The 22889-nt window shown below is 51.1% G+C and overlaps 8 protein-coding genes across 8 annotated transcripts; 3 read left to right on the forward strand and 5 right to left on the reverse strand.

Moving 5' to 3' along the window:
• Positions 1-397: 397 nt before the first annotated feature.
• PMZ80_005783 (uncharacterized protein) lies at positions 398-1294 on the forward strand (the record flags this gene model as incomplete). The annotated part of the gene is made up of 2 exons (XM_064874200.1): positions 398-435; positions 487-1294. The coding sequence occupies 2 exons, from the start codon at positions 398-400 to the stop codon at positions 1292-1294; spliced, it is 846 nt and encodes a 281-aa protein (XP_064729922.1).
• A 223-nt stretch (positions 1295-1517) lies between these two features.
• Positions 1518-2857, reverse strand: PMZ80_005784 (uncharacterized protein; the record flags this gene model as incomplete). The annotated part of the gene is made up of 2 exons (XM_064874201.1): positions 1518-2643; positions 2712-2857. 2 exons carry the CDS (start codon positions 2855-2857, stop codon positions 1518-1520), a joined length of 1272 nt encoding a protein of 423 aa, XP_064729923.1.
• Positions 2858-6211: 3354 nt separating this feature from the next.
• On the forward strand, positions 6212-7470 carry PMZ80_005785 (uncharacterized protein; the record flags this gene model as incomplete). The annotated part of the gene is made up of 2 exons (XM_064874202.1): positions 6212-6266; positions 6341-7470. The coding sequence occupies 2 exons, from the start codon at positions 6212-6214 to the stop codon at positions 7468-7470; spliced, it is 1185 nt and encodes a 394-aa protein (XP_064729924.1).
• A 1160-nt stretch (positions 7471-8630) lies between these two features.
• On the reverse strand, positions 8631-9587 carry PMZ80_005786 (uncharacterized protein; the record flags this gene model as incomplete). The annotated part of the gene is made up of 1 exon (XM_064874203.1): positions 8631-9587. The coding sequence occupies one exon, from the start codon at positions 9585-9587 to the stop codon at positions 8631-8633; it is 957 nt and encodes a 318-aa protein (XP_064729925.1).
• Positions 9588-11646: 2059 nt separating this feature from the next.
• Positions 11647-14215, forward strand: PMZ80_005787 (uncharacterized protein; the record flags this gene model as incomplete). Its single annotated transcript, XM_064874204.1, has 2 exons — positions 11647-12472; positions 12519-14215. The coding sequence occupies 2 exons, from the start codon at positions 11647-11649 to the stop codon at positions 14213-14215; spliced, it is 2523 nt and encodes an 840-aa protein (XP_064729926.1).
• Positions 14216-15004: 789 nt separating this feature from the next.
• PMZ80_005788 (uncharacterized protein) lies at positions 15005-16909 on the reverse strand (the record flags this gene model as incomplete). Its single annotated transcript, XM_064874205.1, has 2 exons — positions 15005-16135; positions 16187-16909. The coding sequence occupies 2 exons, from the start codon at positions 16907-16909 to the stop codon at positions 15005-15007; spliced, it is 1854 nt and encodes a 617-aa protein (XP_064729927.1).
• A 2363-nt stretch (positions 16910-19272) lies between these two features.
• On the reverse strand, positions 19273-19614 carry PMZ80_005789 (uncharacterized protein; the record flags this gene model as incomplete). The annotated part of the gene is made up of 1 exon (XM_064874206.1): positions 19273-19614. The coding sequence occupies one exon, from the start codon at positions 19612-19614 to the stop codon at positions 19273-19275; it is 342 nt and encodes a 113-aa protein (XP_064729928.1).
• A 666-nt stretch (positions 19615-20280) lies between these two features.
• PMZ80_005790 (uncharacterized protein) lies at positions 20281-21447 on the reverse strand (the record flags this gene model as incomplete). The annotated part of the gene is made up of 1 exon (XM_064874207.1): positions 20281-21447. One exon carries the CDS (start codon positions 21445-21447, stop codon positions 20281-20283), a length of 1167 nt encoding a protein of 388 aa, XP_064729929.1.
• Between the last annotated feature and the right edge of the window lie 1442 nt (positions 21448-22889).

Here is a 22889-nt window from a genome sequence, read left to right on the forward strand (position 1 = left end):
AAGGCTCGGTCAACTTTGATGCGCGCCAAGTGTGGTGCTGTCACTTGATGGATCGAGGTAGCACGAGCCTTTGCAGCTGGTTGGAGGTTGTCGTCGATGATGGCCAAATATGGTGCGGTAATTCGAGCCCAGACAATTATTGAGAGGGAAGCAAGAAGAGGGACAAGAAGCAAGAAATTCTTCAAGCAAGTAGAACAAACGTCTGGAGCTAGTACTTGCCAAGACACGAAAAAGGTATGGAAGCACGTGGTCATGTCACTCTACTAGTATATGAGAGTCATATCACTGTCCCAGATCAAACGTGGCAATACAGCGATATGGACCGGAAGGTGCGCAGGTGCGCAGCTGATACCGATCTCTGCAATTCTCCTTCAGTGAAGTGGCACCACAAAAAGTCATGGCCGAAGAATTCCAAGAAAGCGCGTCGAACGGCGGGTACGTACATCGATTAGGGACCGCGATTGGATGTTGACAGAGCACGAACAGGATCACGTCGGACACTGTACCATCTGAGACAACACCAGCCGAGGATGCTTCAATAGCCATTGGCATCAGACTCGGTTATTGCGACCCTGACAAGGAGAAGGCCGAACGAGCATACCTCTTAGCCCACGGTCTTCACACTTACTTCGTCCCAGTAAACGCCTTAGTGACTGCGCAGAAGGTTCTCGATGCGGTCTTCTCTCTCTGGCCTGGTACCCTCCACGCTCGCGACCTGCAGCGTAGCGATGTGATCGGATATGCTCTACAATACACGAGCAAGAAAGGAGTCCGCAATCTTGCGCCGAAGTACTTTTCGCTTACCGACCAGGCCATGAGGATCATGTGCAGCACCGTCACGAATTTTGCTATGCTCCATCTGAAGGACGCCACTTGCGACTGTGGGAGTTGCGGCGGCAGCATCCACTATCCAACACTTACTGTCATCTTCAAAGCTTTGGATAAGACTGGCATCCCTGGACTGATGCACAGCACTACACTCGAGGACTTTGATAATCACGAAACGCCTTCAGCCTTCTTGAACAACATGCACGTCATCCTTTCAGCGCCGCAAGCCTATGTTCTCAGACAACGAGTTATGAAGCGAAAGAGGAGTCAGGAGCTGGAGGAAGAATTGCACAAAGAGAAAGAGGAGAGTGCGACTTGGAAGGCGAAGTATGAGGATCTGAAAGAGCGAGACAAGACTGGGTTCCAGATGAGGATGGGCCGTGCGGAGGACTGGGCATTAGCGGAGACTGATGATGGCTCTGCCACGATCGTGCAGGCCAAGTCTCCAGAGAACCCTTACTGCTGAGGGTGGAAGTGTGTTGCCTCCTGCGGTCAACAAGCTATAGCATAGAAAAGCAATATCAAAATGTTGCATCTGCGTGCTCCATGTCTTGAGTCACGTCCACTGAGATTTACCCAACTCAACTTGTTTACTTCTACAACACTATACAGCAGAACTTTGTCCCCTCATAGTTCTAACTTCGTTCTACAGTACCCTCTACCTGTCTCTGACTGCTCTATCTTCTAGCTCACCGCCCCTTCTGTTCCTCCTCCATCATCTTCTTCACCCTCGGATCCTCCCTCACGATCAACAACTTCCCCTGCACAATCCACGTCAACGCAAAGGACAAATTCACCAGGAACACAACAGCAAGAGTAATGATCCCACCCGCTGTAACAACTCTCCAAGCCGGACTATCCATTGACACTGCGAAGAGAGTCGTACTCGTAAACAGCGTCCCCATCGGAAAGATGATGGCGTTCCACCCAGGGTTCCAGCTCAACTCCTTCTTCCATGCACACTCAATCATCGCATATACCGATAGCAAGCTCCAGACTATACCCAGACCGGTGAGCATAAGCGCGATAAGGATACACGCCACATCGAGTGGCGCTGCGGCTTCCGCCGTGAGAAATGTACCCTTATTGTAGCCCGCGAACTTGCCATACATCCGTGCCGCAGCACCAAGTTGCTGTAGTGCGGCCGCACTCTGGCCCATCGGACCGACGAAGATGAAGAGGCTTGCCGTCTGTGCGGCCGGCGGCCAGCCTAATGCCAGTAACTGGTGGAAGAGGTACGTGCTCAGTATGAGACCGAGTAGAATCCCCAAGCCGACCATCATGAAGCTGACGATGATAACTGGCACCGCAAGGCGCGCAGAGATCTCGTATGAGTCACTGACGACCACGCCGCCTGTGACTGCGACAGTCGAGACCGACACAGCCGGGATGATAACCATCATGGGTAACCGGACACTACTCGCTTCATGCCGGCGAATCAGCGTAATGAAGACCCAGAATAGGACGACCAGGGACCAAGTCGCAGCGATCCACCACATTACATATCCCAAAATCGTGAACGCATGGCGACCCCAATACGCATTACTGCATATCAGCGGTGTTAGACTCGTGAGCGTGAGGAATGCGATGGGCCAGCAGCCGCAGAGGGCAAGATCAGCTTGGGAGGAGACGATCTCATTGTATGCGTCGAGGCGGAAGATGGTGAAGCGGAGGATGAAGATTATGCTGAAGGTGATGAAGAGGAGGAGGTCGAAGATGTAGAAGATTGTGCTGATTATGCCGAGGCCGGGGAATTGGTAGGGGCATTGGTGGGTTAGGAGGGCGAGGACGCCGGCGTTCATGCACCATGTGAACCTGGTGGTGTTAGCTGACAGGCTGGGTACAATGATAAGTGGCGGAGGGAAAGTCAGGAGTGGTCGTACCATAGGGGTCCGAAGTCTTGGACAAGAGCGCGGAAAGCACTTCGGCGGAGCGGAAGCCTCGTTCCGTTTCCGATATTGGCATTATTGGTGTCCTTCTCGCCATTGACACTTGTGTTCTCGTGATGACCTGTTGATGCCTGCGTCATGGTGTAGGTTAAGCTTGACTTCCAGCACGGCGTCGGGCGCGGCGGCCTTGACCAGATGTCATGATGTGAACTTGTAAGAAACTCGACTGGGGAAGGAGCACGTCTCATATGAAGGCATTGATTGAGTTTAGTATAGAGACCTCAGGAGCCGCTCGCTAATTGGAAATGACGTCGGCGAGATGCCGCCGCTGAAGTATACCGTATGCTCGGCTACGCATGACTGCAGGCCATCAAGTTCTCGTACGAGTACAACATTTCATGCCTTGCTTAACGCGATCTCTTTGGGGAGGAAGATGAGCTTAAAGGGATATGCTTTGGAATCTGAACTTCTGATGGACCCGAGTACGAAGGTCTTGGGGGATCAAGCTATCGTCTGCCTTTCTGATGGAAGTGCTTGACCGTATATCTCGCGCAGTAGGGCGTTGGGATCTGCCATAGCAGCGATACCATTCTCGCCATTGTCCTGTTGGGTATTCGAAGCAGTGAGGTGAAGGAAACATAGGTTGACAGGTCGACACGACTGGGACTATCAATGACCGCACATCTCGCAGTCAAACATGGCGGATATTGAGTTAATGCCTCATGGTGAAGATGATCGACGTCCATTTGTGCTCAGCGTCCGAGCTCCGGGGCTTAGGGTTCCACTTGGGAATCAACTTCGCGGATCGTGCCTGCGCACCATGATTTCGTTCTTTCTTCGATACTACCAACCTTACGATAGCTTCGGGACAAAGATCTTCAGTTAGCATTGTCAATACTAACCACGATTACTTGGGTAGCTCCTTCTCTGTTCAATTACCTTAGATGCGCTGTTGCTGTGACCCGGCCGGTGGCCTGTTTGTCTCGATGATTCATGCACTACTACTGGCTTATTGAACCTCATCCCACAGTCTCGTTCACCTCACCAACGCGATACCTCTGGTACATTTACTGAGTACTCTTGGAGGGCGACTAACCGCTTCGTCTCCGAAGCTTCTCTGCATGATGACTGATTACACAGATGCCCACAGACCGACCCACCATCACGTTCCTCGCGCGAACAGATAGGCTGGCTTCCTATTTCCTCCTTCCTCGACCCCTCGCTCAAGGCAAGACGGACGATGAAAAATGAAAAGAGCCAGAGGCTTAAGGCTAGAAGCCACATTCTGCTGAATCATTAGTATACGCCGCTCAACCTTAGTTGAGCAGCTAACATTTTGTTGCAGGATTCGAAGAGCTGTTTCTCCTGCAGAAAATGTCAGCATAAACAAGGGGTAGGGGCAGCTTTAGTGTTAGACAACGTCTCCTTTAGGCACGGAGGACAAGCAGGATCGCTCAAATGGGAAGCGCCTACTTGACGCATCGCTGGAAGTAGCCGATTGTCTGAAGAACGTGCCCGAATCCCTGGCAGAGAGCCGTCGACGCCGCTGAAGGATACTGCGGATTACTCAGAAGCCCGCAACTCACAACTTGGCTTGACACGCCGATCAACTCTTTTGCCCGGCAGCAGCTCTCTGGGTGTTGTGCGATGAGCCACTCTGGTAATCAGGAGGCTCGAATCCCGCAATGGTTGAGTGGGGGTAACGTGCGAGTGTCAAGTCACGTCACGCACGGGCAAGGAGTATCGCCCGAATTCCTCACAGGCACTGGCCGTCGCCGCTGAAGAGTACTGCAGATTGCGGGATCCCACAAACCTCGACTTGCCGACGCGACGACCATTGCCATATGAGGTAGCGATATCCTGAGTTGCGCAGGATGGGTGACGGCTTCCAGGCCTCGACCACTCGAATCTTGCTGTATGGGGGAGTGATGTTCTCCGAACGATGGCCGTACTGCTCTGTCAAGCACGCCGACAGGCCACGTTCGGCGTCGATCACTAAGTGTGCGCAGTTATCTTGTGAGGCCTCCATCAGCCACCCCTTCACAAGACAATGCAATTAACGCCGAACATGCAGAGCAATGTCAGCCGACGTGCTGTTGCACTGTCGCTAAGTCCTTGCTTCATTTTGAGTCTGAGCGCGGAAGTCAAGATTTCAGACCGACATTGCTCTACACATTCGTCGCTCTTAGACACTTGCTGGTCATCCCAACAGGAAACCGCCATCGACCGCCCGCCGGCTTCTGTAGTTTATTACAAGGAGGTGCACAGATCTTCACGCCTAGCGCCTCTTTATCGATGATCGTTTCAGCTGGTTGTAAGTCCAGCATCGGCAAGCTCAGTCTTGCATATTCCTCTCTGTGCACCTCCAGGTAGTCCCACAACACCAACTTTGCAGCATCGCGATCAGTCCTTCTGTTGGGCAGCAAATTGTCCGTTTGTGCACAACGAAACCAATAGCGTTGCCATGAGTCTCTAGCTGTGTTTGAAAATAGGCAAAGTGTTCATCGTCGAAGCATCGGTATCTTGCACAGCACGTCACGAATCGATACCTCTGCTCCGACGATGACCACAGTTAAGTGCTTGCTGAAGCTCCTGGCAGGGATTCTGTCGACGACCGACCCACTGGATACTGCAGATTGCTGCTTGGAAGCGCACAGCAAGCTGGCTATCGGTGTTGTTGCAATCTTCTTTCTCATGCTCAGTGTGTCATTTGGTGGAGGAACCATATGTCACGAGGCACTGTTGCTGTGCGCCTCCAAACTTCCTTACAAAACCAATTTTGCAGCATCGTCGATCATTCCTTCTGCTAGGCAGCGAAGTACTCCTTGCGCAAGACGAGAAGTGAAGCAAGGCTTCAACGACTCGAGTCTTACTAGTATTCAGGGTAGGGAAGGGGGTCGTGCAAGGCGTATGTCAACTCAGCTTTTGTATGGCTTTCCTTGGCTCTTCGTCCAGCTCATGTTGATTGGCGCATACATCCAGGTCGGGTCGGTCGAAAGTCCATGTCGCACGTCAGTACGTGATACAACCTGTGTATCTGCCGGCCAGGTCCGATCTTCGTTGCGACCTGCGTCGATCATGGCAATATATGTCGCAGCAAGATACTATGCGAGAGTTAGCAATCGAGATTGTCGCCGCGCTTCGATCCACGTCTCAAGCATACCTTTCGGTCTTGGCAATTGTGGAGGTTGTGGTGGACGTTCGATATAGAATACTTGGTTCTTCGAAGTGGAAAGAGGAACAGATATTGGGAGCGCGATAAGTGACCATCGAAGGTCGACAATCGTGGTAGCACGTGATCTACAAACACAAGGTGTCAATTGAATAGATCGATTTGAGTGGTCATATCACCATCAGCCGATCGACTTTTCGATCTTGCACTGCCACGACGACCGCAAATAATCGCTTTAACCCCTTCTCTCGATTACCCAGTTGTCTTTGAGGCCTGTCTATGAATCCTTCAATATTGCAAAACTCGACCTGAATCCCACACAATGGCAGGCCCAGTGAGGTCTAGCCTCGATACAGCGCGGATGAACCGACGTCCATGTAAGTTACCACAAGCGCAGTTATCCCAGCTTGTCAAAGGTCTCAGTGAAGGGCAGCGCTAATCAGTTCGATAGACCCTAAATCACAAGCCGGGACGTTCTATGGCGGGCATGACCCTACTCAACGTGCAGCGCCCCGAGTACGACTCAATGGAGAAGGAGGTGGTTACGATCCAGCCGTAGAGAATGCGGACTCCCCCGAGGTTCGCCAGACCTTTCAGGCTCCCGTCGCATATGTCAATCTTATGGTGGCCGGCAACTCCATCGAGCAATTCACAGCCAAGATCATCGACGCAACATACCTTCGAACGTATCAGGAGATACTTGCCACAATATACAGCGAGCTCGGTGCAGTATTCCCACTAAAAGAACCAAATCCTCTACCAGTCCTCCACTTCGTTCATCACAACGCAGCCACGAACACTCCGACCGTATCAGTAATCACGAATAATGCTGAGCTCGACTCTATCTGGCATGATATACTCCACCCATCGCCCGCAGATGACATTGCTATACGAGGCCTTACAAGTCTCTGCGCGATCACGATTCACTTCAACGATGAGCGATACTTCGATATTACTGCTGCAGAGTCACCGCAGGCAGCCAGTTTCCACAATGTTCTGCAAAGCATTGCCAACCGCAGAAGCTCCGCACCTGCACTGGTGTCAGTCGAAATTCTTGGACCTCTTCTGCGTGATGTAATTGAAGGTCGTTTACAGCTAGCAGCCGATGAAGCCTTGCTCAAGCGCAAGGAAGAAGCCGTGATCGATCGCTGCAAAGATCGTCTCAAGGCCGTAACCGCCTCCGAACAGGAACTTGCAGATGCCAAAGCCAAAAAGAAGAAACGCATGGAAGAGCTCAAGGCTAACAAGTCGAAAGTCGAAAGCGGAGAGGCAGAAGTACGACCAAGTAAGGAGGCTTTCAACGCACCTCAAGCCAAGTATGAGGCCATGGAGCACCAGCTATCATCAAAGGAGGGCGAACTCGGCGAACTACGGTCAAAGCATGAGACTATGGAGGCGGAGCTCGATTCAACAAAGAGTGAGCTCAAGAAGGTGAAGTCAGACTTCAGAGCTAGTGAATGGGGCCTCGCTGTCGCTGAGCACAAGCTCGAAAACATTGTCGGCAATTGGCAATCACGTGAAGAATACTGCAAGGAGAACAGAAAACGAGAGCGCAAGAGATTCTCATCGTGGCCTTACTGAGGTTGTGACATCATAACCAGAAGTGAAGTTGGTTCAAAGTGCACGTTCAGTATGTGCAGCGTTGGTGTTAGTCTGCATAGGTGTCCTCATGGTGGTGGGTGTTTATGGACAGCTCAATTATTAGCTTGGTGGTTATGGTCGCCGTTCATGGTCAGACTTGTGCACGGCATTTTTGAATCCCGATAGGGATATTCTTACTGTCAAAAAGCTCGTTCTAGATAGTCCATAGTCTACGAAAAGAGATTCCAATCAAGTTACAATGTTATGCCTCGAGGTTAATCACTCGTCCATTACTGTCGTCTGGTTTCGCTTTATTTGACTCCGCCTCGGCCTTGGCACAGGGCATGGCATCCCATGCTGCTCGATACTTATTCTCCTCTGCCATTACGAGCTGTCATGAACGGATGTGTGGCATTCTTTACCTGAGGGGTCCGCAACGACTTCCGCCACCACATGCTAATATTATTCTCGAAGGAGAAACATATCCCCAATTACTGCTTCTGGGGTGAAGCGTTTTCTAAGTCATACCCGCGATTAGCTCTGCGTTGGGTAGTTACGAGAAGGACATAATACGCGAGTGATAAGCACAGGTAAGGTGGCAGAGGAGAAAAGGCAACGTTAATGCTCTATTGCTGGGTATGAAGGCGAGAACTACGAATCTACGCCGAGCTCTCATGGCTTAGTAAGCCGTGACTCGTGCCCTTTGCGACTCCTTTTCCCTGCATAACGCCTTAGGGTTCTCTTCCTCCTCCGGAGCTCCGCTTAGGGTAGACAAACAAGCTGATTTGGGAGCACGCGGTCTCGCTTCTGCATGGATGGTCCTGAATGGCATGAAAACCGCCGCATCGGCCTATGTAGCCAACCTTTGTAGACAACAAGGAATATGTTTGTAGAATTATGTGCGGATTGACGAAGTTGCGCCTACTTTGGCTGGAATGGCACACGGCTAAGGCTAGTAAGCGGCATGAACAACCTACTAGTTCCGCTGTGCGTTGTGGTGTTCGAATATGTTCGCCCTAACTGTGAATTCTGAGGGGATGGTGAGGCTTCGTTGAGGCACTGAAAAACTTCTCATGTACTCCAGTCAAGGCTTCCTGAGCATGTCCCGTCTTGTTGCGCCTCACCTCGTGCAGATCTGCCTCATCATAAGTCTCAACCGCTCAAAGTATATCCTGCCAGCTATCTCGATAGTGCTGAGCCTGTCCTTGCGTGACCTGATCCAGCAACTGCATGAGGATGTTGGCTTCTCCCCCCTGTTCGGCAGCCCTTCTCTCGGCGTCCATCCTGAGTTTTCTTTCGTCCTGCAACTGTTCTTGAAGATCTTTGGTTGCGTCTCGTCGCTCCTTGTTCGCGCTCGATAAAGAATCATAGTCTCTTGACACCTGCTTATGAGACTCATGCCAACCATCTCTCTCCTCTTGCGCTTTCGACACCTTTTCTTCTAGTACCGCTTTGTCTGCTTCCAAGCCGTGAATCTTCTTGGCAAAGTTGTTACCATTAGGCCCAAGTTGGAGGTAGTTCATATTGGCGAAACTCGAATCATTATCCTTTTTCATTTCCCGGATGGTTTGCTCAAGCTCAGTGCAACGACTCTGCAGACTCTCGACAACGCTGGCTGTGTCCATGCCCCGATCTTCGCCACTTTCCACCCAGAGTGTCAGAAATGATGCGAGGTTTGCTTCATAGTCAGCCGTAAGTGAGGAGCTCATGAGCGGGGCTGTAAGGTGAGGGATAACGACATCTTGCGAGCTGAAGACTTCGTGGGTTTCAGTGTGGTTCGAGGTCATGCCTTCGGGAAGCACATGGAGGTCGGCTATGAGCTTGGCCATGTCGCTGAAAGTCTGTGGTGATCTACTCAGGTACAGCATTGGAATCATGTGATAGCTGTGCCGTCTAAGCAACTGAGACTTGACGTGCGTTTCGCCATGGATGTAATGGCAGACCGCTATCAAAGATGTTGCTGGAATATGGCTGAGCGGCTTCTCGAGAGACTTGCGGGATATTGACAGGACGGTATTCAGGGATTCAGTGTAGGAACTGCTGAGAAGACAAGATCGAACATTCTTCCCTAGGCGCATGACAAGCAGCACAGGGGTTGGGTAGGCGGCTGTAACCATGATTGCACGATGGGGAGACCAGCAATTGTTCTTTGTCTGGGAGTTCAAGTAGTCAGCATTGGAAAGCTGTCGTTCACGCAATTGTAGTGGGGATCCTGGAAGGTGAATGGACGTGGCGCAGCTCTTTGCGATCCAACACACTCTGTTCAACCAGCCTCGTTGGCCTCAACGCAAGTGACGCCAACGAGGAAACACATCAAGTCGAGATTTAGCCTTGGCATTGCTGATATCTACCCACGATAAAAGTCGACCATCTTTCTTGTCCTTGCGCAATTCCCGACATATTAGCAATCGTTGCGAACGACATGGTCAGCGGCTGGTTGATCATTTTATACTTTCTTTCCAATCGATCCTCCGCTCAACACAGCAAAGGTACTCAAACATTGTGCAAGAAACTGATGACTTCTGCAGTCTCTCAGCCCACTAGAATGGCATCAGTTGGGCAAGTTAGGAACATCGATCGTATCATGTGGTTGTCTTGAGGGCTCAATATCGTCTCGATGCTCGTTTGTGCCGAATCCGCAGAGCAATGGTAAGGGCCAGTAAGGTACTGTGTCGACCCCATAGGGTCACCGAATCCGTCGACATCGGTGACCTGCGCGAATGACGCGGCGTGCTGTTTCAAGTGCGTGGAAGACAGCAGCCTGTAAGGTACTGTGCTGCTGTCTTTGCGTGTCTTGACTGTACTTTAGCATAGATTGAGGTCGTTTCGGCACCCTCCTGGACCCCTACGTCTACCCACAGCCAGAGTGAGCTGAGTTGACCTCGAAGCTATCCAGTTCCCCATTCATGGCTTCTAGCCCTTGACGACGCGAGTCAAGTAACATGCACAGAAAGAGGAGGAAAGCTTGTGACATATACGGAAAATAAACAGTAAGTTGAGACTCGAGAGCCCGGGGCTCAGCGTGACCTGGTTGTTGACGTCCGCACAGAGTGCCATATGCCTGGGATATTAGCTGCCATATACGTGGAATTTTTGCCATATACTGTCATACGGAACAGAAAATCTAACAGAAGTAAGCATCTAACCTCTAATTATGCTGACAAATCATAGTTTGCCCAATAATCAAACAAGACTCTTTTTCACCATCTTACCTGCCTCGAGCGAGGAGATGGGGAAGATGCTTCTCGATATGCTCAACACCTTAGGAAACAGGTCACAGTTTACTGAATGCGACTCAGTATGCTGCAGAGGATGAGCACGTCGCTAGGGAACACTTTGGCCGTAGCTGAAAGATGGTCGCTTGAAATTCTGTCGATTGGCAACTCGCTGCGGCACCTAACAGCAATGGACTCGAAGATAAACTTCGAGGAAGTCGCGTCTCAGCGACCGCCTGCTGGGATGGCAGGAAACAATAAAACTCCCACTCTACAAAAGAACTTGAGAAGTGATTTCCTTCTTGATCGGCCTCGTTTAGGTAGAACGTCTGATTGGCGAGATCGGGGACCAAAGACTCCATCGACTTTGGTCCCCGACAGCTCAGAAGCTGCACACGCCTTCGTTGTGTTCAAACCAGCTTCCACACTTGTCCTGTCTAGCGAGCATTTGCGTTCAAGGAAACTTGATTCTTAATACGCCTATATTGCCCGTCACCACAGCCTATTGACGCGAAGCTCAATCACGAGTTCGTACGCTATGTGCTACCCCTCCTGCCACAAAGCGACGAACGTGTCAGACGAGCTTCGACCGGTGAAGCTCACCTCTACCTCACGAGCTGAACAGAGACCAGCATGAGTGGCTTGATGCTTGCCCTACCAGATCGAGGAGATTCGATGTCTCGGGGAGCTGTCCCACTCATTCATCTTTTACGTCTGTTGCGCCTCATACGATACACCTACCCTGTCAAGGTGTTGCGTATGTCGCGTCGTTTTAGATTTCGACTAACCATGCACATAGGTGAAAGTGAATGACTTCGGCGTTGACTTGTGTAACCTTACACCAGACTTTAAATTGATGAGCCAGCTGGGTACATAACCTGCAATTGCATCCTCCGGTCTTGCTGTTGTGCTAACCAGTGCCCTTGTATCTCAACGTGACTACTAATAATCGCGCTTCAAAATGCCTAAAGCGATCTCTAGCATACCACCCAAGCCCGTACCCTCTCCGAAAACTTATGGCCGGTCGGGACACAGCCGCCTCAGCGTTCGACCTTCTGCCCCTCGAGCAGGAACACGAGGTGTCGCCAATGCGGGCGACGAGCCTGCCGGATCTGAACATGACGAAGTGAACGCCGAAACCTCAAACGAAAAGGAAAAGGAAGGAGACAATGATGATAAAGATGAGGAGGAGGCAGTGGTACCATCTGATGCATCGGCCCCAGCTTCAGAAGCTAGCAAGAAGAAGGGACCAAAGCTTCACCCACAGGAGAGGATCAACAAGCTGTGGAAGAACTACCATCCAGAATACCTAGGGAAGGTCACTCGAATATTGCCAGAGCCAGTCCCCATCTCTAGTACCACTAGTGGGAAAGCACCTAAGTCCCAGAACGCCGCAAGATCGTACCAGGAGGCTCGAGCTCAATGCGAGCAGAGCGTGCGGAAGATCATAGACGAATGCCTTGCACTGAACCAGAAATACACCGATGTACACTTTGATCTGGAGCGCGATCTCAAAGTCACGAGGAAACGCGATTGCATTGATGGTCTGGTTCAGGATGATGAAAACAGAGACGATCCAACCGACGTCAAGCGAGTTACTGATTTGTTCGAGGACCCCAAATTCTACTCCGAGGGTGCTGGCTTTGACGACATTGTCCAAGGCGCGACGGGCGATTGCTGGATGATGTCAGCCTTTTCGGTACTTTCTTGCTCAGAAGAATTGATTCGCAAGGTATGTGTCATCCAAGATCAGGAAGTGGGTGTCTACGGGTTCGTTTTCTACAGAGGTATGTACCACCGACACTTCCGGTCGATAGTTGCTAACCCCCGTAGACGGCGAGTGGCATCCGACCATCATAGATGACAAGCTCTACCTCTCTTCAATGTCCTTCGATGAATCCGTCAATACCGTCCTGCAAACTTGGGGTAAGGAGCAAGAAGAGAAGTATACAGAGCTGTTCCAGCGTGGAAGTAAAGCTCTCTACTTTGCTCGATGTAGAGACGACAATGAGACATGGGTCCCGCTACTGGAGAAGGCCTGTGCCAAGGCTCACGGTGGATACGATGCCGTACGTGGTGGCCAGACAGGCGAGGCAATCGAAGACTTGACTGGAGGTGTCACCACCGAAATTTACACGACCAATATCCTGTCCAAGGAGAAATTCTGGAACAATGAGCTGCGCAGGATTGGTCGAGGATTTATGTTCGATGCTACAGATCCCGTCTACAGAGAGTGGCAAGACTGGGACGAATCCAATGCGTGGGTATCTCAAAAGCGGAAGGAGCGCCGTAAAGGCCTTGTGCAGCGTCATGCCTACGCAGTGCTCGACACATATGAAGGGTACGGTGAGCGCCTAGTCAAGGTCCGTAACCCATGGGGCGAGTCGGAATGGGCCGGCGCTTGGTCCGACGGTTCATCTCAATGGACTTCAGTCTGGCTAGAACGACTCAACCACAAATTCGGCGACGACGGTATCTTCTGGATGAGCTACAAGGACTTCCTGAACCAGTACAAGCATATCAACCGCACTCGCATCTTCGATGACTCCTGGTATACATCGCAGAAATGGGCAAGTGTACAAGTCCCTTTCAGCACCGTCGACTACCAACAGACCAAGTTCACCATAGACGTACCCGAAGACACCGAAACGGTCATCGTACTATCTCAGCTTGACACTCGCTATTTCCAAGATCTGCAAGGAAAGTACGATTATCGTCTGCAGTTTCGTATCTCCAAGTCAGACAATGAAGACGACTATATCGCGAGGAGCAAGCCAAACTACGAGCTGGATCGTTCCACGAATGTGGAACTTTACCTCAAACAGGGTAAATATACGGTGCTGTTCAAGATCCAGGCACTGGACTACGGTCGAGATAGCCCAGACGAAGTCATTAAGGCGAATTTGCCATGGCGCAAGGAGAAAGTAACGACTATCGGCAGACTCTACGATCTGGCGCACCAAAAGGGGCTACGTGAGCCAGAGGAGGAAAAACAGGTGGACTCTGAGAAGAAAGCGGACGTCGAAGAAGGTACACAGACTGAAGGTGCTGCCGCTGCTGCAACCCCAGCTACACCATCCCCCATCACGATCAACATTGGCGCCGCGCAAGGTCCAGCGGCAGACGCAAACGATGAACAAGGCGAAGACGAAGAAGACGACGAAGACAAAGACCCATGGAACGCCACCTGCGTCGTCGGCCTCCGCGTCTACAGCAAGCAGCCCGAGCTCGGCGTAAACGTCATCTGGCCACCCAAGCCAAAACCAGCGGAGGAGGTCAAGGCTCCGGCGCAAGACCGAGACGCAATCACTAAGGCTCCGCAGGAGGAGGTGGAGAAAAAGGGGACACAGACCGGCGATACAGACGACACGAACAAGAAGAATGAAAAGAAAGGCAAGAAGGAGGAGTACGCTGGTATCATGGCTACTCGACCGGGCACTAATGCTGGTGGTAGGGCGGGTCATGCTCAGAGGCAGGAAGAGCAGAGAGAAGAAGATGGCTCAGAGGATGATGAGGATAGCAGTGATTGATTGATTAATGCTAGTGTAGTGGGTGTCGTGTCCTTCTAGGTGGCCCTTCACCTTTGGGGCGTTGATATGCCGGTCGTGCGCTCTGCTAGCTGCAGAGTCTTGTTCCAATTTACATTCCAACTACATACGCTGCTGGTGAACCAACTCCCGTACGAAGCGCCTCGCTTCTTCTCACCCCTACTAAATGCCTGGCTGGCGACTAGTACCGATCTTGTAATGGCTAGATGCGTTCACCCTTCGCAACCGAATTCAATGCCCGCATGTGCAAGCACTCATCGGAGGTCGGATCAAAGTACATTCAACAACACGTCTGAAAGCTGGGCAAAACTAATGATTCGACCATTCGATATGCTATTCAATAGCGACGAAGTCTCTATAGCTAAGAGGCTGGGGTACTGTACGACTCGCCCAATAGTAGTAGATAACTTGGATCAAGCACGAATTTGCGGTCCATCTGCATCGTAATGCAGCTGTTCCGTTCTATTGATACATACTACTTGCGCTGTGCGCTTCCTAGCTATGTGACTTTTACTTCGGGTTCACACCACTTCCGATTACTAACCGCTTGACCGTCATGCTCGACATTCTCTTGCTAACGCTATGGACAACCTTGACACACCGACATCTCACCGGACTATGAACTTCAGCTCGCCAAATTATGAGTCTGCAACATCCTCGCCAATATAAGTCCTCGCTCGATAGCGAATTGCTTGAAAATCAGAATGATACACCTTGTCGCCAACAGAACGAACATGCATAACGCATTCGTATCTCACTTGACCGTGACCTTTAGCCCACCCATGTGATGTGATCGCACAGCACCGACCGCACCCGTTCCACATCATCGTGTTCATAAGATCCTTCTTTCACGACCTCCAGCGACGATTGCTTGCTGCCCTCCTTGAAGCTCACCTTTGGCGCCTCCTTTCGACATTCTTCAGCCTTGCAGACGAATGCGCCCTTTGGCAGCCGTAGCAGCGCAGGTACAGCACATCTGAAGTGGAGCCACGGCTTCTCGCGACAAGTTCTAGCTTTAGCCACGCAGCATCGCACCATGGTATAGTTGGGTGGATCATCGCATCGTTGACATTCGCCATGATCTATGCGCTCGTCGGAGGATGATTCGGCTTCGGCGTCTGAGAGTAGGGCGTCGTCATTGATTAGTGCTTGCTGATTTGGTTGTCGTGTTGACCTCACGGATGTGGATAGTGCCGTCGTGACCGTAGGTCTAGATTGTGTTGTTGATCTCGCAGGTCTGACTTTTGTTTTTGGTCTCGCAATGCCGGGCCTCGGAATTGTTCTTGCACGCCCGCGACGTCGTGTTGGTCGTGCATTGTTGGGTGACCGGGTTGATCTCGGAGACTTAGACTGTAGTATCGCATCTGCAGTTCTTGGTTTCTTTGGTGGTTTTTTCGATAACTCAGAATCACTGCCAGCGACGTCCTTGCGAACATCAGCTTTCGTGCGCTTGTTATGCTGAAGTTGTTGCTTGCCGGGGCTCGAGGCACTCTCTTCGTCGGCTACGCTCTGACCTTCGACACTGCGTGCCTCGATGTCATTGTCCACGTTGATGCGAGAGTCGTCTGGTATGGAGTTCCCCAGCTTGGTTTTCGTCACAGTATCTCTTGGTCGAGTCTCGTCCTTTGCTTGCCCTGTACCGCTTCTTGCAACTTTCTTCTTTGCTTGTTCCTCCTTGCGATTGATCCATCTATTCTGGCTTCCCGAGTTCTGCCGCTCTGACGTACCGTCAGCGTCTTCCGCCGAATGAACAACAGTATTCGTGATGGTCTTGATGCCAGCTTCAGTAGCTGTGTTTCGTGGTCGGGCGGGTTCCCCGACAGCATGATCAACTTCGCCTTGCAGCTCTCGATCGCCAGAGATGGACTCTGTTTCTGAGATGTTCACCGCGCTATCGCCGATCTAAGTGCGTTTCGATGACTCCTGTTCTCCTTCAGATGTGGCTCCTGGCACACCGGCAGGATCAATATTCTCTTTTTCCGCATGGCCGCCGAACGAGCGGTCATGTCCTTTCGTAGGCGAGTTCCCGTAGTGAGGAGACGTTACTGATTGAGAGACTTGTGGCTGTTTGTGTTGCTTACAGCGACGGGCTGCTCTGTTCAGCGGTCTGAGTGGACTTTGTGGTGAAGCAATATCTGTGCGATTTTCTTGACCAGCTGTTGACAAGGACGCCTCGTCAGGTAGAGGGCTAGATTCGATCTTGAGCTGTGCCTCAAATGTTGAGTCTCCCACATACTGCAGGACATTGCTTCCTTCCTTGTAAATCGCTTGCAGGATAGTCGTGGGGATGCACAGATGAATCTCGACACCATGAGGCAGTTTAGGACAATGAGCTGCGCCGCATCGACAACGTCTGCGCAGGTCGCAACCGCCAGCGCGAAAAGCCTTTTGCAACAGCGGTTTCAAGCAATCACTGAACCGTATACGAGGTCTGATATCTACTCGTTGACCGTCTGCCAGCGTATGCTGCACGGCAACGATCGTGTCTTTTGATATGTCGATACCCAGCGCATTGAGGAAGTCCGGATGGAGGCGTGGAGCAATACTAGCAAGACCTTGAGGACCAATAAGCTCTTCTGGCTTTACCAAGGTATCGGGAAGGCCTCGAATAATCTCAGCGAGGCCTGCCCGCACGGTGGCGAGGTAGACAGGAATGTCCTGAAGCGGGAACAACATGGTCGCGAGTTGATGGATGTTCGTAAGAGGTGAGTTTGTACACAAGGTTGTGTAGAAGAATAGATGAATTATTGCTTTCCATGACCCATTTATGTATTCGGCGAGAAGAAGTGCAAGGCGAACAGCTCAAGGCTTGCTGTTTGTGAGATGCACAGTCTTTCACACCACTCCTTGCGTTTATGATCGGGTCAGGACGCACCATCACACGAGTGTCCATATCTCATATCTGGTATCGCGAGCGAGTGACGTGTTTGGTGGCCGCGTGCAAGTGATAGCGGCAACAGTCTCGGTTTGGTTTTGATCTTGAAGCCAAGTGTAAGTGTAAGTGTGAGTGGCACTACACCACAAATGCCGTCATGTCGCTCATATCTGAAAATTCGCTTGCTTTTCTTTCCATTACCCAGAAGGCGTCCACGTTGTCTTCTTGGTCCAGGTTCGCGATCTGCCAGCCATGCAAGAGCATTCAAGGAGAAAAGTAGAACACGTCGCTGGATGAACCCTAGACACCAGAAGTACCATTGAATAAATGGGCGGTTTAGGGCACCTCGTTCTGGAAAATGGGTTCAAGGCTTGATGCAAATTATACCTGCGCGCTGAGGAGATCCAATCCCTACCCAGCATACGGCGTGGCCTCCTAGTTTGAAACATGACTGCAGCACGTCTGCTTGAAACCAAGAACACTTGATGCAGACTTGATTGTTTGAGGTATGAAAACTCGGCGAAGTTCCGCGACGTCCTGCCAGAGTTTCGTTACCACACCTGTCGATCTGCAGCAACGAATCTAAGCACCAGAGGAGGAATGTCAAACACGTCCGTCACACGAGCCGCAAGGTCGTGGTAACGATCAGATTGTCTGGACCCTTGAGCCAGCATGAGTACGCTGTCTCGAGACAATTTGACGTTACATGACACAGGCGTGACCTCCTAGCTGGACTTTGTTGGCAAGTGGATAAGTTATCATAAGATGATGACAATGTCCTCAAATACCGAAAGGCACGATCTCCGATTCGTGAGCATTGGTGTAGCTCGGACATTCAGACCCTCCAGCACGGGTGCTGTTGATTGGGTCAATATGTTGCAAGCGAGGAGCGAGTGATCCCGTCAGTAAGAGGCTGTCGACACGTCACCAAAACGACTCTATCTGCCTCAGCCTTTGATAGGTATGGAGTTGTAGGGTTTCCTGTCAGAGTTGGGACGGATCGGTGCGAGGCAATACGCATTGCTTTTTGGTAGCGATGCTAGTGGTGGTTTTCCACTCAGCGTAACGCCATGCCTGCCGGACATCGGTTCGACCACACCCCGATATACAACAGTAAACTGCCCATGGACGGGAAGAGAGCTCGGTGATTGCATGCTCGCGATCACCTTGCAGCTTTCTTCGGCCCTTGGTGCCAGTAGCACGAGCACTGCTAGATGAGGATGGCTACTAGCTTGACAAGGCGACAGCATCGTCGTCAATGTCGCATATCTGAGGCTACGTTCAAAGCTCCTTTCGATCGCATATGTGAGTTTCAGCAGATGCTCAATAGGAATATGGTGGCTGTTCATCGTGGCTCGGTCTCGGCGCAGCTTGTGGTGCCCTCATCTTGGACATAGCTTCTGGCCAACTCCAGAGTGCTCTTCTGATGAAGTCTCAGAGCTCCTTGTTAGAGTGCGTCGTATGCCAACAACGCTGCATGTTGCAGCTTTCTCTGGCCGACTCCAGATGCCGCTGCTGTTGCGAGTTTTTCATCGTTGATTATGCTTGATGCGTGATCACGAAGAAGATCGAAGTACAACCGCTACGAGTGGCAGAGTGGAGGCTTCTGACAGATATGACAAGAATGAAGAGATAATGTACTCTGCAAAGGTACAAAGAGGATCAGGAAGAACAAAAACGACAGGAAGGATGAGGTCCGGGCTAAAAGAGCAGGAAGCACCGTCTCTGATGGTCACGTGACATTGAGCTCGATCTCTCCTGCCTGCTGTGCTTAACTAGATCACCTGTTGCCATATACTATGCCACTAACACTATCTTCGTGGGTATTCATTACCAGTGCTTGTTCTATTTCCCATGAACATGCCTGATTGTGAGGCAGGTGCCTACGGATACCGCACGATGGCGAAGCTGTTCCAAAAAGTCTTTGCCGGTCAGTCATGCACAACCCTGTCGTGCGCATTAAGATTGATCTAGAAATTCCGAATTCAATTCATTGACAACATGCAGCCTTTGTCCTACTGCTCAGACCACGCAACGGTAACCATCAGATGAACTCGAAGACCCGTACCAGGTCTTACGCCACCTAGCAACCTTGGACGTCCTTCGGCCTGATTCGATCCCCTCTATACCCGAGGCTTGTCTCAGTCTTTTGCTTTTGCGATACTCACCTCACAACCTTCCCTCTTCGCGATCTCAGCCGATCCACCTTCTTCTCCTGCACAAGCCTCAACTGCGCCCTTGGTTTCTGCGCCTTGCGCCCTTGCGCACTCTCATCGATATCGGCGTCCGATTCCTCGCCCGTAAGATCGATCACCTCCACTCCTTTGCGACTCAATTCTGCAACATCGAAGCGTCTCTTTGGTGCCTTCTTGCTGGCCGTTGCGGTCTGATCGCTTTGGCCATTCCATAGATGGGCTTGGTGCTCGGCTTGCCGTATGTGATGTTCATGGTGCTCGTACTCGTCAGGTAGGCCTTGCAGCCACTGCCAGATACGCCTGCTCGTCATGGTCTCCGGCGGCGATGGTGATGGGGGGATTTGGCGTTTGACTGTGTGCTATTTTTGGCGCTAGTGAGTCGGCGGGATAGATTGAGAAAGCGCTGGCTGCACCGGCGTGTCGTGGTATCGGTGGGAGAGGCTGTTTCGTAGGGATACTGGGAGTATCAGATAGAGCTGTATGCAATGTTCAAGCAGGGGAGATTCACATTGTCAGATCAACTCGACCGGAGAAGCAGGTATATTGGTACATAGTTTTGTTTCGTGCTGGAAGATCGAAGTCCGACCTTGTCACCTCGGCGAACGGATCGATGGCCACTTCGAGGGACTTCAAGTCGGTTGTTCGTTTGGGACGACACTTGCAAACAAGCAGAAAGGATTTGTGCCTGTCTCGTCATGGTATCAGCCTTGCCAAATCAAATTGCTTCTGCGTGTCATCGCTATCCTTTGTGCATGGTGTCAATAAAGGCCAAAGTAAAGGCCATATTCCTGTGATAAACGACTCTATTGCTTTGTACTCCGTATGCTATTGGAAGCGCATGCAGATGCTAGAGATGCAATCCGAAAGTGCTTGCGCCAATCTTGCTGAACATCCCTATCCTAACCAGCTCGAGGTACCCTTAAGGCGCGATGGTGTATTCTCTGAATACAGCCTATTCTATCCTTTGTGCCAAACCTTCATAGCATCTCGGCGTCTTCTGTGCTCTCGTCTTGAATAGCGTAACCTAATGGTGTGCCCCCTGAAAGGCTTTGAAAGGTCAATGGTTCTTTCGTCAAGAAGGCCGATCGCATAGGCGTCGTCGAAATGAAGAAGGTCGGGGCCCCAGTTGCCTCATCCTGCACATTTAGTTTATCAATTGCTTGTGTGAGTTCTTGTGCTAGAGCACCGTTATGTGCCTGCTCCCTCCTCCCACCTTGGGTCAAGTTACCTGACTCCTTCAGAATGTTATTGGCGGCCTCCCGAGTCGCCTCTTCTCGCACGTTCATTCTGTCGATCGCTTGTGCGATGTCTTGTGCTAGAGCACCATTACGGACTTGCTCCTTCTTTTCACCCTTGGTCAATTTCTCTAGCTTGTTCTGATGATTTCTGTTGACAGGCTTTTGAGTTCTGGCGGCCTCCATACTGTGTCTCACAGCCTCGACACCCTGATTGAGTTGCTTCCAAGCGCTGCTCTCCTGATGTGTAAGCCACAATGGGCCGCATGGTTCAAAGTTCTTTCTTATGAGTCTCCCCACGATGGATGGTCGCTGTGCAACTGGGGTGGTCTCCATCACGCGAATCCACTGACACAACCACTCCAGGAGTAGTGGTCCTGTCCACACAAGGACTGGTTGGTCCGCGGCCACTGTAAGTCCTGGAAAAGTGAGTCCATAAGGATATCGAACTTCGTAGCGATAGATCTGACACTCTTTTTGTATCCCCATGGTCACTATTGAGTTGTGGAATGTGTTCAGGAAGACTTTTCGAAGCTCGACAGCAGAATCTAGCCAGGAGCATTCCAGGTCGCGCGAGAAGAGATTTGTACTCTGGTCGAAATGCAGGAACCCAAGCGAGAGCTGCACAGAAATCGTCTCTGGGGTGTACCTGGCACCTTCAGGTAGGTGGGAGCTGAATTCGCCTGCTCCGGTAATATCGAGGAGCTGGTTGATATTGGATTGCATTAGCGCTTGTCGTCGATGGATTCTGCATTGTAGGAGAATCCATTTGCTTGCCGCTTTCTTGTGAGCCGCTTCAGGCGAATTTTTAGAAGGGTCTGCCTGCGACCGTAACTTCTCAGCGTACCGATTGGTGTGGTGGTGCCCCTTCTCTCCTTGGGCGGGCTTTCGATGTTTGGTTCGTGCCATAATGGGTAATCAGTTGTCAGGTTATGATACAGCTATATCGAGGACTTTTGCGAATCAACTGAAGGAGTAAGGTTTTTCGGCTGGGGCAAAGTGTTGTGTGCGATGTGCTGGGAAGAGTCGTGCGACAGAGAGTGATACCTGAGTGTCAAAGTGACTAAATCTAGACCTCTTCGGCCTAGCAGCGAACGTAGCGGAGAGCAGAATATGTTACCATATATGTGGTGAAGGTATGCTGTGCTTCGAGCGCAGCCTCAACACTCCCTATCAGTATTGATACAAATTAGAAGCGAAACTGCGATTGCCAATTCTCCTCGACGGCGCTGTCTTAGGAAGGCACGGAGACTATAGCGCGGTTGTTTCCTACAACATTCAGTTCACAATAATGTCGTCTTGGTATCGCGTACATCACGTGCAATCATCATCTCTGCGTCAGTGTTCATACCATTCCACTTTTATTTCATGACTGAGAAGAATTCGTCCAGGCAGGAACAAGTCAGAACATTCCTCAAGTCCTCCAACAGACGCGTGCGAATGCGATAGAGACAGTGAAATACTGCCTAGGGTCGCTAACAGGTAGCAGCAGCTCCTTAGACAAGAAGAAACAAATAGAGCAAAGAAATTCACCTGCGCCGGTGGCCGTGTCTTATGTTCTCAAGTTCCGACGAAGCACTACGCTACCGCATCAAAACAGCAAGAGAAGACAAGGGCATCAACAACATGTTTACGCGACGTCGACGCGATGACACTTCTTACAACGGCGTAACGTAATTGGTGGAGGTCCGAGCCTGCCGCTCCAGGGCTGGACAACCCCAACGAGCTCAAAAGGGCAACGATGCCAGCTCAGCAAGGCCGAAAATAGCAGACCATGCACTAGCCCAGAGCTAAGCATCCATGCCGGTTCCCGTCTTGCGTCGCACTTGTTTTCAAGCCTCCATCGTCAGAGCCAAGCCCTCTAAGCGAACGCAAGAGATCAGTAACTGGCTGAGAGGGATGCACATCAGCTGAAACATGCAGGCTGTATGCAAGCTTCACGAAGCAAGAACTGCTTCAACCACAGAGTTAGGTGACTGATACTTCTCCCAGGACAAGAAAGTCACAAGAGTTGATTAGCAGACGCACACATTCGGTGAGCTTGGGAAGAAAAACATGATGGTCTTGCCGGCCGGCCCAGCGGCAAGGATCCTCGTCAGGGTGGATGCAGGAGGTCTCAGTCTGGAAAGACAGAAAGATGCAGGGGTGTCACCATGTGCATGGAGATCTTTCCAGGTGTTAGCACAAAATCCTCACACAACGCCAGCATAACGAGTCATAACGACTCTCTTCAAGGTGCAAGGCATTTGTGGTGTTTGCTGTCAATTGCCTGGGCGTAGCTTCTCGCCGTTTTCACGATACCACCAGCATCAACCTTGTCGGCAAGCCAATAGACTCAGCGCCGTCCAAAG

This window comes from Knufia obscura, assembly GCF_036327395.1.
Source record: "Knufia obscura strain CCFEE 5817 isolate CBS 148926 chromosome Unknown scaffold_6, whole genome shotgun sequence".
Taxonomy (NCBI): domain Eukaryota; kingdom Fungi; phylum Ascomycota; class Eurotiomycetes; order Chaetothyriales; family Trichomeriaceae; genus Knufia; species Knufia obscura.